The 13,300-nt window shown below is 41.7% G+C and overlaps 1 protein-coding gene across 1 annotated transcript in view; it reads left to right on the forward strand.

Annotated features, from left to right (window-relative positions):
* The window catches only part of STK24 (serine/threonine kinase 24), a 49,101-nt gene extending 35,801 nt beyond the window's left edge, over nt 1-13,300 (forward strand). The window contains exons 3-11 of the mRNA XM_066580301.1: nt 1,079-1,135; nt 2,709-2,817; nt 3,416-3,573; nt 4,877-5,062; nt 8,612-8,754; nt 9,231-9,354; nt 10,390-10,458; nt 10,966-11,102; nt 12,660-13,300. Coding sequence (XP_066436398.1) covers nt 1,079-1,135; nt 2,709-2,817; nt 3,416-3,573; nt 4,877-5,062; nt 8,612-8,754; nt 9,231-9,354; nt 10,390-10,458; nt 10,966-11,102; nt 12,660-12,696 — 1,020 coding nt within the window. The 3' untranslated portion in view covers nt 12,697-13,300. The remainder of the gene's footprint in view (nt 1-1,078; nt 1,136-2,708; nt 2,818-3,415; nt 3,574-4,876; nt 5,063-8,611; nt 8,755-9,230; nt 9,355-10,389; nt 10,459-10,965; nt 11,103-12,659) is intronic.

Consider the following 13,300-nt stretch of genomic DNA (forward strand, 5'->3'; position numbering starts at 1 on the left):
CACGCATGTCTTATGTTTTGCAGGTGCGCGCGTTTGCATTCCTGTAAAACACGGACATGTGAACAGATCATAGGAAACAAATGGTTGTAATAGACGCGTGGTTTTTGCACGTGCGTATGTATGCACATAAACACGCTTGTCTGAATGAGCTGTAAGCAAGGAAATGCTTGTTTGTTATGTGATTGCATCTTCAATACTCCAACTAAATGAATTACCCAGGAGCCATTGCCTACTATACTGAGATATTTAGGAGCCAAATTTAAATAAATATAATTAGTGTTAAAAAAAAGTTACTGTACTGTACATTACCTATATATACACCCAGAGTGCCACCTGCCCAGTACATTCTACATACTGATCATTCAAAGCTCTTCTTCCAATAGTCCTCTACACATTGAGTGAGTTTCCCCCCAGTATAATATACACATTGCCACTCCCTAGTATACATATCGGGAGCTCCGCCCTCCGTCTCATTAACAGGAGACATACCTACTTACATTGTCACGCCACCCAAATCACATTGGCGGGATTCAGGACCTCCATGGCAATAACAAGAGCCACCCCCATTCCCCTTAAATTACCCCAACTACAATAACAGAAGCCAGGTACCCCCTCCCCAAATTACTCCATTTACAATAGCAGGAGTGAGGCAGATCTAGCAGATGAGCATATTGTTTACTAGACACAAGGGAGGAAATATTTTTTCTCAGTTAAAGCAGTGGAACAGCAACTGCAGGGCTTGTCGCAAATGGCAACAAGATTGAAAAATCTTGTTACCATTGACAACCACTTTGGCTGCCATCTGGAGCCCTGATTTATGACATAAAACATATTGTTGGTGGCTCATCTTGCGGTGTGAAAGGGGATGTGCTGCCAACAATGCTGAAATTCCTAGCTGGGACGAATAATGCCCCAACAATTTCTTAACAGTCCTCTATGAAGCCCTGGCAGATGAATACCAATCTCAATTGGCACTCTTCATGGGGGGTACCCTAATGTAAAAGGACTCTAAGGGACTTTGCTGATTGTACAGGCTTTCTCACTCGCCATAAAAAATTGTCATTCTGTATTTCTCTAGGATACAAAATTATGGATCATTATGGAATATCTTGGAGGAGGATCAGCTTTGGATCTGGTGTGTATATTTACCAAGGTTCCTTTCTACCTAAGATGTGTTTTATTTCAGTCTGTAGCTACATTCCTGGCTGATACAAAAAATGATTTCTAGACGTGACCTTCATGAAAAAAGAAACTGCAGCTGATTGCACAATTTAGATAATTAGATGACGTCTAAAATAGAAGCTATTCATGCAGCTCTTGTATAAATAGACTTGCTGGTGTAATTAATCATTGTTTGCTGGATGGTTTTCTGGGGAAGAGAATTCTGTCATATTTTATATACATGGAATAGGATTTTGCTGATCTGGTCACTTAAAGACCTTAAAGGGGTTATTCTGGGAGAAAACACTTTTTCAAAGCAGTTCTGAGTGGCAAAACATGAAAAAACGTACTTGCCTCCCCAATCCTCTACTGCTCCCATAACGCCAGTGCCCGGTCCCAGCTCTATACGTCCTGCTGCAGCAAGCCAGTGATGACGAATCGGGGACATTAAACCGCTGCAGTCAGTCACCAGCTGTAGTGAGGCAATGATTGACTGCAGCTGTCACATGTCTGTGGTGTCAGTGATCTCCTCGCTGGCTTGCTGCAGGAGGGAGTGAAAACTAGCGGGGGACCAGGCAGCAGCAGTATAGCAGTAATTGAGGATTAGGTGAGGTGAGTATGTTGCCATTTCTGTTTTGTCATCACTCTTGAGTTGGTTCTAAGTAACTCTGTTAATGGAAAGTAAATTGTCATCAGTTGTACATTGGGCATATTTTACATTAGACTTGTTAATTGATCTTTCTCATTAAGGGTGCCTACCCACTTGCGATTTTTTTTTTTTCCTGTGATGTTTTGCGTTTTTTCTCAAGAGCAATTAGTATAGAATGTGTTCTTGTCCATTTGGTTTTTTTTTTCGTTTCGTGGGTTTTTTTCACATAGGAACTGTCAGTTGCATATGTGTCCTTATTTTTCTCTTATGCACCCATGATTGTTAATGGAGGGCTGCATAAAACGCCGCGAAAAATGCGCAAAAAACGCGCGAAACATCGCGTTTTTCACGCGCGAAAATCGGAAACGCAAGTGGGTAGGCGCCCTAAGGGTGAAGTCACACGAACGTATATCGGCTCGGTTTTCACGCCGAGCCGATATACGTTGTCCTCGTGTGCAGGGGGGGGGAGGATGGAAGAGCCAGGAGCAGGAACTGAGCTCCCGCCCCCCTCTCTGCCTCCTCTCCGCCCCTCTGCACTATTTGCAATGGGAAGGGGCGGGGCTAAGTTCCGAGAATTAGCCCCGCCCCCGTCCCACCTCTTCCCATTGCAAATAGTGCAGAGGGGCGGAGAGCAGGCAGAGAGGGGGGAGGGAGCTCAGTTCCTGCTCCTGGCTCTTCCCTCCTCCCCCCCTGCAGAGGAGAACAAGGTATATCGGCTCGGCGTGAAAACCGAGCCGATATACGTTCGTGTGACTTCACCCTTAATCTTTAGCCTCGTTCCCTACATATGTGGTAAACCTATTTTCCTCCCTGGGCTTTAGAATAGTATAGTACACTGGAGGCGTTGTTTTGTGATGTATATTGTAAAGTGTATATCGTTAAATTGTATTCTTGGCAGCTGGAACCTGGTCAGATGGATGAAACACAAATTGCCACAATATTAAGAGAAATCTTAAAAGGACTTGATTATTTACATTCAGAAAAGAAAATTCACAGAGACATTAAAGGTGAGTAAGTCTAAGTGACTGCACCATTACACACTAGTAAGTGATGACTCACTTTTCTGTTCTTCAACTTGTCTCCCCGCATCTTCACTAGACCACAAGGTCTAATGACTTCACATATACAGACATTTACTCACTACCATACAAAACCTAGGGGCATGTCAGAGTGGTTGTAAACTATATGGAGTTTTCCAGCTTTACCCATGTATTCTATCTATATCTACCACCTATAATTGAAATTCAAACCAGGAACCAGCTCCTCTGCAGTCGCTCCCATGCAAGGACTGGCTGGAAACCACAATAACTCTCTCTCTTTTTGAAAAATCAAGACAGAAATGGAGGAACAAGAGGCATATACTGTCGTACATGTTTAAGGCAAGCACGTTGCCCTTAATCATAGACCATAGTCAATACAGAGAAAGAGTTTTTTCCTCTACGCTGAACTTACTCCGTTTTCCTACTACCTACAATTTGTGGTATCCACAAAGTTCATTGTGCTGCCAACAGCCCTGGTCTGTATGTAACATGGCATCAGACGTAAAGTACAGGAGGACTGCCGTGTTTATGATAGAGAAATAAATGTTTGATATTTTTTTTCCAGCGGCCAATGTGTTATTATCTGAGCATGGAGAGGTTAAATTGGCTGATTTTGGTGTAGCAGGTCAGCTAACTGATACTCAGATTAAGAGGAACACTTTTGTTGGCACGCCATTCTGGATGGCACCAGAGGTCATAAAACAGTCGGCATATGATTCCAAGGTAAGGAGAAAGGGTTACTGTCCTTGTTTTTCTTGTGTCTAATGTTAATTAAAGATCACATGTAATATAATGAATAATGAATCACTGTCTGTACACAAAGAACTTGTGTTTCCAACTAAGGGTTGAGATACTTGTGTTCTGTGGCAAAGTCCTCATGAATATTGATGATGGGACACACAGGAACACAGCAAACCTGTAAGACAACTTCTGGAACGTGTACAGCGCCATCACAGGGCTTGTTTTGCTGCAATTGAAATATTTTAGTATTAAAGACAAAACCATTCTGTTCGGAAGAGTTGAGCTTCTTCACACTCAGATGGGAGGATTGACATCTGCTCTCGAGTACCATAAATCTCAGCCTCCTTGTTTCATTCAGTAACACTTTACTTGCTTAGCACACATTTTATTAATATTAATGTACTGTAAGGTTTGTAGCCCAATTAAGAGTACCTGCACTTTCACGCTGGAGCGCTCGTTGGCCATTTTCGGCTTCTACCGGCAACTGAAGAAAGCCCCATATAGCGCTACGTGAGGCCATCTTGAACTGCTGGGAGGAGCTGAAAATGGCCGACGGAGCACAAGCCCTATAGCATGAAAGTACTCAGGTACTCTTTAAATAACGGGAAGTTAATTGGATTTCTCTACATATGGAAAAACTCAAAGAACAGTGTATGTCTCAGCCAGGCTGGTGAAAGGTGGGTGCAGCGTTATACTATTTACAGTCATTTCATTCACACATTGATGGATGCCATTCGTAGTTTTCATTAACTTTTAGCATTCACAATTGTATCATGAACTTCTTATAACCGATCAAGTAGCTGTCAGCATTTAGTTTCTTTCAAAAGTTTAGGACTAGTTGTCTACAAATATCTGAAGGGCTGTCACAGTGCAGAGGAAGAAGACACAGATTAGATATTAGAAAAAACGTTCTGATAGTGAGGGTGATCAATGAGCGAAACCGGTTACCACGGGAGGTGAGGAGTTCTCCTTCAATGGAAGTGTTCACACAGAGGCTGGACAGACATCTGTCTGGGATGATTTAGTGATCCTGCACTGAGCAGGGGGTTGGACCCGATGACCCTGGAGGTCCCTTCTAACTCTATTATAACTCTTTTATAATAAGTGGTTGCATTTGATTGTAACATCCACTTTTATACAAATAAGGTATTGAAGAGTTAGGCTGGGTTCACACCAGCGGTTTTTATTCCTAGTATTTGGCACACAAAGATTGTATTACATAAATAATTCTCTTGTTTAAGGTCAAATAATTATTCCTGTTTTACAATATTTATTTATTTAATAGGCTGATATCTGGTCGTTGGGTATTACTGCGATAGAACTTGCTAAAGGAGAACCACCTCATTCTGAATTGCATCCTATGAAAGTGCTTTTCCACATTCCTAAGAGTAACCCACCCACACTTGAAGGAAACTACAGCAAACTCCTCAAAGAATTTGTTGAAGCCTGCCTAAACAAAGAGCCCAGCTTTGTAAGTCTTGAAAAAGTTTCCTGTTATGGTTGGACTTTTCCATGTATGTAATATGTTGCTTGTAAAGTCCTGGCTCACTTTGGGATTGCCCGTGATGCTAGCTATAAATCGTGTTTCAGGCATATTGAATAAGCTAATTAGTTCTGTCTATTGTTATTCTGCATTTTATTGCCCTGTCCCACAACTTGAAGGAGGTAAGACCGGTTTCACGCTCTGCTTCCTAGTTACATTCCACAACTATGTGTGATACAATGTTAGCGAAGGGGGTTTTAATAAACCCTATTTACTAACAGCAGAAAAAATGCATGGCTGATGCAAGTCACGTTGCGGATTTTGAAATCCACATCATACTCTGTTTGTGGCAGAAAATTCACTGATTTTATTTATTTGAATGTAATGAGTGAATTCCCACCGCTATATTTGCAACAAAATCATCTGTGGAAGTACAGGGCAAGTTTCGCTGCGTGTGAAAGTAGTCTAAAACTTTTTTCGTTTTTCTCCTCTAACCCCTTAAGGACCAGGTTGTTATGGTCCAAAAGCACCAGATACTTTTAGGCCTCATGTCCATGGAAAATCCGTGGCGGGGATTTTACCTATGTGGTAGTTTTATTGCCCTATTTTTAATTTTTTTTCTTCAGCTACCAAATTTGTTTTTGCATATCTTTTTCTGTGACCTACAGGGCTATTTTTTAAATATTTTTTCCGCTGATTTTTTTTCTGTTTTTTTTCTAGTTTTATTAGGAGTAAAAAGCTGAAAAATGAATTTTTAAATTTCATAACTTATTTTTAAAATGAGTATATTTTCGCTTAAATAAAAATAAAAGTATATAAGTTCTGGTATATGAGTTGTATAGTCTCGGATTGCAGGGCGCATATGGCAAACGGTTTTGATTGGTGTTGGGTCATATATATTTATTTATTTTAGTTATTTAACATCTATGTCCTCCATGACGTCATATAAGACCTATGGGGAACATTCACATTGTATTTTTTTGTTATTACACACTTTTCCACTGTAGCTGGGACATCCACAGGAGCCCCATTTACAGGGTAAATCATCCCCCTATAGTGACATTAGTCACTGGTAGAGCTGATGAGGTCTGCTAGGAACCTGCAGCGCTACTGTGCCAGGGGCTACCTGACAATCACATGATCGCTGGGTCAGATTGTGGAATAACAATTCCACCTTCTCTCTTTACTACATAATGCTGATTGAGCGCTGTGTGTCCTGCAAGAGAGAAGGCAGAAGAGGTTAAAAACCCGACCTGTTCCGCTACATTGCAGGAGAGGAGCTTTAATCCCATGTTGTATTTTTACTATCGGCTGGAATTAAAGCCCAGGACCAAGCAGCATAAATTTACGGGGCTTAGTCCTTAATGGGTTAAGGTATGTGTGAGAAAGATGTTTATATTAAAACTGTGATAAATGTAACAGATACCATGTTGTACCTTGTTGAATAGAGCCCTCTATAATGCCTACCATTGTGTACCTGGCTCCATGTATGAACATCTATTTCCTCTAGTTAGATGTCTGTCTGGCATTTTTATTTCAAGCCTCATGGTAAATGACTGTTGATAAAAACCTAAAAAGCTACAAAACGGCCATATACTAATTCATTGTTAGTTAAAGCAATAGTCATAATTTGGTAATTAAGTTTCTTTTACTTATACAGCAATTTTGTCTTCATATGGCCGGGCTCACACGGGTGTATCGGATTCCGCATGTGGGAGGCCCGCAGCAGATTCCGCCTGTGAGCCCGGCCAGCGATCCTGCGTAGCTCTTTTTTTCTATTAAGCAGATGACCGCAGCGGCTTGCCGTCTGTCATGCCCGGTACAGTTGTTCCTTTAATGTTTATATTTCCTGCGCCGTCACTAAGTGATGACGCGGGTACCCGCAGCCCATCTGAAATATTAATTACGTATGGGCTGCAGGTCGGACCTCCTCCACTGACTTCAATTGAGGGAGTCCGCAGCAAAATAGAGCATGCTCCAATTTTTCCTCCACTCGCAGAATACGTAATTTGTATCGGCAAGTGTGAACAAAAAAAACAACAGTACATTCTTTTCAATGCCTGCGTTTTGACGCAGATCCTCTTAACTTGCTTCTCAGTAAGGGCCCTTTTGCACAGCACTATTGTCGCCAGATCGCGAGAATCTGAACCACAATTGTTCAATGTAAACGCCTGTACAATCTGAATGATGAACCATAATTTGTTCGTCATTCGGCTCATGCAGGCATAAAAATCCAATGACGATCAGCCTGTTTACTGTGAATGAAGACGGATGGCCAGAACAATCTCCGACTCGCTCCTTCTCCATTCACTGAGCAATCATGGCTACTGTGTAAAAGCATAGGAGTGATATAATCACTGGGACGGCTATTAAGCCCATGTAGAAGGGCCCTAGATCTAGTGCTGGCTGTGGTGCAGTAATGTATGGCCATTTCAGAACTTGGTGTGTACACCTTTCATACAGAAGAACTCCCATTAAAACAGAAGTATGAAGAAAATGTAGCTGAACATAAGTTTATTGCATTCATCAAAAACTGTTGCACAACAGATCTGTCATAACCAGCTCTGTAAATAACGGAAGCCATGATGGTGTAAAACAGAGCCTAACACCGCTCCTACGATTGAGAAACATTTCATACGTTGTTTTGCTCTCCACACTGAATATTTAGGCCTCGTAGACGATGAATGGCTTTCATGATCGGGTTCATGCTTCACTGTTCCCATAACTTCTGTAGAGCTTCCATGGAGTGGCAGAGCGCATGCTACCTTCACTCAGTTTCCTTGTAACATGGCAGTGCCCAAAAGGTTGGACCCCGCCGATCTAACATGTATCAGCTATACAGTGGTTAGATCTTAATGGTCGTCCAGTGACATTTTTTTCCTAAACACTTGCATTATCTTAAAATACTAAACTATACTTGCCCCTCTAAGATCCCGATCAGTCTCTCTTTACTTTGGGCAGTTGATCATGTGCCATCTAAGCTCGTGACTACTGATGTTAATCACTGACCTGAGCGTTGTTACCAACATGGCACCACATATTTGTAACCCTTTATCTACCAGCCTTTTTGGGTTTCATTTTTTTTTTTAATTCTATGCAACTTGAATTCCATATTTTCTTAGTCCACTCATGGGACTTGAACTTTCAATTGTTTGATCATTTTTACAATATACTGCAATACTACAGGGCTTAACATGGTTAAATAAATGTAGTGCTAGAAGCCTAAACCCAGGGCTACCAAGGCAACCATTCTCACCCCAAAATCCCATTATAGGGGGCTGATGATGAGTTGGAGTAGGGACGCCGCCTCCGGCTGACACTTGCATGCCGTAGTCAGGATTGACGTGCATGTAAGCTGTCCAACAGCCGCGATTGGAGCTGTCAGAAACAGCTGGCAGCCGCTGGGTATGCAGGGGGCTTGGCTCCGAAGCTCGCTTCATACCCAACCCACCCCTCGGTGATGTACATGAACATCACATAGGGCAAAGGGGTTAAAGAAGTTATAGTCTCAATTCTGTTTTCCCTTTTTTCCATCAGAGACCTACAGCAAAGGAACTTCTGAAGCATAAATTTATTATTCGCAATGCCAAAAAGACCTCTTATTTAACAGATCTAATTGATAGATACAAGCGGTGGAAGTTGGAACAAGGTCATGAGGCTTCAAGTTCTGATTCAGAAGGGTAAGTGAATGGATATTACATGTCTTCTAAAATAAAGTGTGGGAAATGTATGCATTTTTGGTGGTGTACTTAAAGGGGTTTTACCATAATAACAAGTTATTCCCTATCCACTTGCTGATCAGTGGGGTCTTAGCACCTGCTTGGATGCTTCCGTCACTCCCATTGAAATGACTGGAGCGCTGACCACTCATGCTCGGCCAGCGCTCCATTCAGAGTGATATCACTGCTGGGGAAGATGCAACCCCATCAGTAATAGGAGAGCGGGAGCGACACGGGAGTCCTGTTCTCCAGATCAACGGGGATCTCAGCAGCGAGACCCCTACCAATCAGCAAGTTATCCCTAGGTCTGTGAATAGGGGATAATTTATGGTAAAACCCCTTTTAATGACAGGAAATGTTCCTGTATGTTTTGATAACACATAGACTATAAAAATCTTAGATATTTCTAAATCCTATATTTTTTTCTTTTTTTTAAGGGAAGATGAAGGACAAGCTTCAGGCGGAACTGATAAAGGGCGTTGGATCTTTACAATGGAAAAGGCAGATCTGAAGAAGATGAATAATGGTGCAGCACAACTCGAGGAGTTGGAGGAAAATGAGGTTTGTTATCGGTCACTCTTAATAAAATCTACCCAAATGCCCTTTTACATGGGATGAGCATTGTTCAGATTCCCAGCGCCCGCGATAATCCTAACGATGATCGTCCCATATAAATGCATGCAGCGACGGAATGAGAATTCTTCTGTCGCTCAGTTTCTGCATGTCGAAAATTTACCGATGCGCCGTTCAGTATAAACAGCAGTCGTTCAGTTCTGTGAATGGAGGCAGGTGGGGGGAGAACGCTACCCATCCTGCTCCCCCTCAATTCCAACAGCAATAGTAGCGATACTCGCTCCTGTGTAACGGCACAAGAACGAGCATCCCTGGGACGAGCTGCCGGGCATCGTTTGCCCTACTGCTTGTCCTGTGTAAAAGGACCATAACCCTTTCAAGACCAGAGAGGTTTTGTTTTTTTCATAATCCGTTTCCCTTCATCCTCCAAAAAAAATGTTAGCTTCTACTTTTTCTGTACATTTAGCCGTATGAGAGCTTGCTTTTTGTGGGGCAAGATGTATTATTTAATGGTGCCATTTAACCCCTTAAGGGCATGGCCTTTTTGGCCACAAAGACAACAAATTTTTGGTGATTTTCATGTCCACTTTTCAAAAGCCGTAACTTTTTTATTTTTCTGTCGACATGCCCGTATGAGGGCAAACTATAGTTTATTGGTACCTTTTTGGGTACATATAATCTGTTGTAAAACTTTTCTTAATTTCTTTAGGAGGGCAGAGGGGGAAAACACAAATTCTGCTATTTTTTTTTTTTTAGTTTTTTTCTACAGCATAACTCATGGCACATAAATGACACGATACATTTTTTTCTACGGGCTGGTAATTGCATGAACAGCCATTTCCTATTATAATGTTATTAAACACTCCTGCAGTCTTAGAATTTATTAGCCAATCATAACGTTATATTGGGGAATTGCCATTTATGCACGTCCAAATTGAAAATAAAAAAAACTTTACACGTTATGTTCACTAGCAGAACCAGAATTTAAAATCAATTTTCCGTTTTCTTTGTTTCATCCTCAAGCCTAAAGACCTCCAAAAAAGACCGTTATCTCAGTGCTTGTCAACAATAATGTCCCCGCTGTTTGCTGAGGTATGTTGGAGGTGCAAGTTTTTATTCTCATATCTGCCATCATGGAATATACTATTTCGTTCTGTTTTATAAACCTTTTCCTAAGAAGGAAGCTGAGAGTAAAATGTACACAGCTTCTGGTCTCACAGCAAGACACTTCGTGCTCAACACAACTATTAGTTTTTGCTTTATCTATGAGCAGTGGCCCATGGTGAGCCCGTTCTCCCAAAATGTATGTTTTTCATTTGGGCACAGAGTTACTTCTGTACGAAGCAGGTTTTGGTGGGTACAGAGCTATTTTCTGGGTACATCACAGTTATCTTACCCGTCTGGTCAAATTACTGAACCAGCAGGGCTCCATAGACTTCTATAGGTACTGAGCAGTGTGGACTGAAATATGAACATGTGCATAATTCATTATTGCATAGTCCTACAAATGGAATACGGTTTGGAACGCACAGTGGGGGAATTGGTTGAGTGAAATACTGTGTTGCAGAATTACATTAATTATGGCACATTCTTTGTCAGTTGAAAGAAAGAAGTCAAGCCAGCGGCGGCAATGTAGGATCTATAGAGGAACTCCGAAAGGCAATTTACCTAGCTGAGGAGGCCTGTCCAGGCATCTCTGACTCAATGGTATCACAACTTCTTATGCGACTTCAAAGGTAATCCCCTATACAATCTGTTTGCACATACAAGATAGTGGGATTTTAGGCGAGACCAAATTTAGTTCTAAATGCACATACTCCGAACGGTTAGGCTTTGTTCACACAGACATCATGTTTTCTGCAACATGGAGGGGACAGATGTCATTAAACATGCATTCAAGGGTCCATTGATGGATTCCATGGCTTTATATTTGGGCTTAAAACTAAATGGCTGCACATTAATACAGATCAGTTATCGAAATTCAACATCAAGAAAATGTTAAATGGAAGCAGCTTTTTTTAAAAAAAATAAGGTTTATTAAAGGCATTTTCTCATCAGATAAAACTTCTTTCAAAACATTGATTTCAATTGGTCCTGCGCTCAACCACTGCCAAACAGGCATTTCCACTTTAATACTTTATGGCAGCCATTCATCTAATCCAAGGACAGCTCAAGCCCTCCAGAACACACCGATTTTACTCTTTGCAAGGCAAATCTATGGTGCATTTATGGAATATCTCAATTTAATGTTGATTTTCTGACATGAACTTTAAAGGGGTATTCCAAGGTCAGCATTTGCTGGCTGAGATAAGAAACCTGCTGTTTCCCAACCAACTTGTTGTGTGCCACATTAACAGCGGAGGCAGCAGCTTTTTGCTTTTTATATAACTCCAGTCAGAGTGAATAAGGCCCAGTGTCCACGGGCAGATTTGAATTGGGGCACCCGCAGAAAATCCTCAGCTCAAGGCGCTCATAGGGAAGCATGGGTGTCCACACCTCAATTAACACATGCAGATTTGACTTGCGGATGCCTTCTGCGGAAAAGAAATCACAGCATGCTCTATTTTAGCACGGATTGCGTACACAGGGGCTCCACTATTCTCTATGGCCGCGAGCAATCCACAAGGCATCCACAATTCAATTGCGGATTTGTAGGCAGATACCTCTCTAGTTGCTTGGAGACACAGCAGGGAGGAGGGAGAAGGCAATGACTTTGGGCTTGCTTTTTTTTTTTTCCCTCCGCACGGATGATCTGCAATACATCCACGCAGAAAAAAACCAAAAACGCATCCAAAAATCGGCGGCTAGCATAATTTCCGCACTGACTTGCAAGTCTTTCGCTGTAGAAATCCGTGTGTGCCGTGGACATGAGGCCCAAGGCCTCCCTCATACATAAACAATGTAAATCGCGGTGCTTTGCCGTGTTTCACCTTGGTTTTCGGTTGACGCCAGCTTTTAGCTCTCCTCATTATTGGTGAGGAGCGCTAAAATGCCTTAAAAATAGAACACAGTTTAGTACTTGCGCAGATACCGGAGATTCTGCTACCTGTATCTGCTCAAGTGCTATACACTTTTAGTGCCTGCGAGCAGAGGACGAAGCTGGGGAAGCAGTCACATGGGTGAATCACGGGACTGCCGGCACCTTGAGTGCTATCTGTGCAGCCATCCAGGGTTTACATGGTAGATCCATGGGCAGTAAGGAGTACAATGTAGTGTAAGTAATGGGGGTGTTAAGGATTAGCTAGAACACAGCCTGGCTAGAAAGTTGTCATTTTTCCTGTTCTTTCTTCCAGGTACTCTCTCAATGGAGCAGATCCTTCAACACACTGAAGTTTTGTTTTCTGTAGAAGGCGGACAAACTACAGTCTTTCTCCAATTTCTTCTAGCGAGGCGCAGAATGTGGATGTAGCTTTAATGATCAGTGACTCCACTGACCACTCACTGAAAGCTATAGTTTTTATGATTTTATTTTTTGTAATCAGTGCAAATATGACAAATGTATAATAAGTACTGTGATAAAGTGAAAGAAACTATTTTGAATACTCAGGTATCTCACTCCTCTGGGAGGTGGCATAAAAGCTGCACTGAGGTTTTGTGTACAGAGATGTATGTATATAGCATCATTTTTACAGAATTTCCTCAAGTACGCCCAGAGCCTCTGGTGTTTGTCTTCAGGAGAGCACTTCTGTACATAATGTTTCAGGATGACTTATTTAAAAGACCATGCTTACATTTTAACCTTATGTTACCTGTATATAGTAAATGACATAGCAGGTAAAGTTGTTTTCTACTTCTATTACTTTGAGAGGTAAATGCTACATGCAGCCAATGTATTTCTCGACAGATTTTGCAATGTAAAAATACAGTATAGCTAATGCTGAAGCTTTTAATGTACATTTGTTATAAAAAGACTAAAGATGGGTACTGTCAGAAA

This window comes from Eleutherodactylus coqui, chromosome 1 (assembly GCF_035609145.1).
Source record: "Eleutherodactylus coqui strain aEleCoq1 chromosome 1, aEleCoq1.hap1, whole genome shotgun sequence".
Lineage (NCBI taxonomy): Eukaryota > Metazoa > Chordata > Amphibia > Anura > Eleutherodactylidae > Eleutherodactylus > Eleutherodactylus coqui.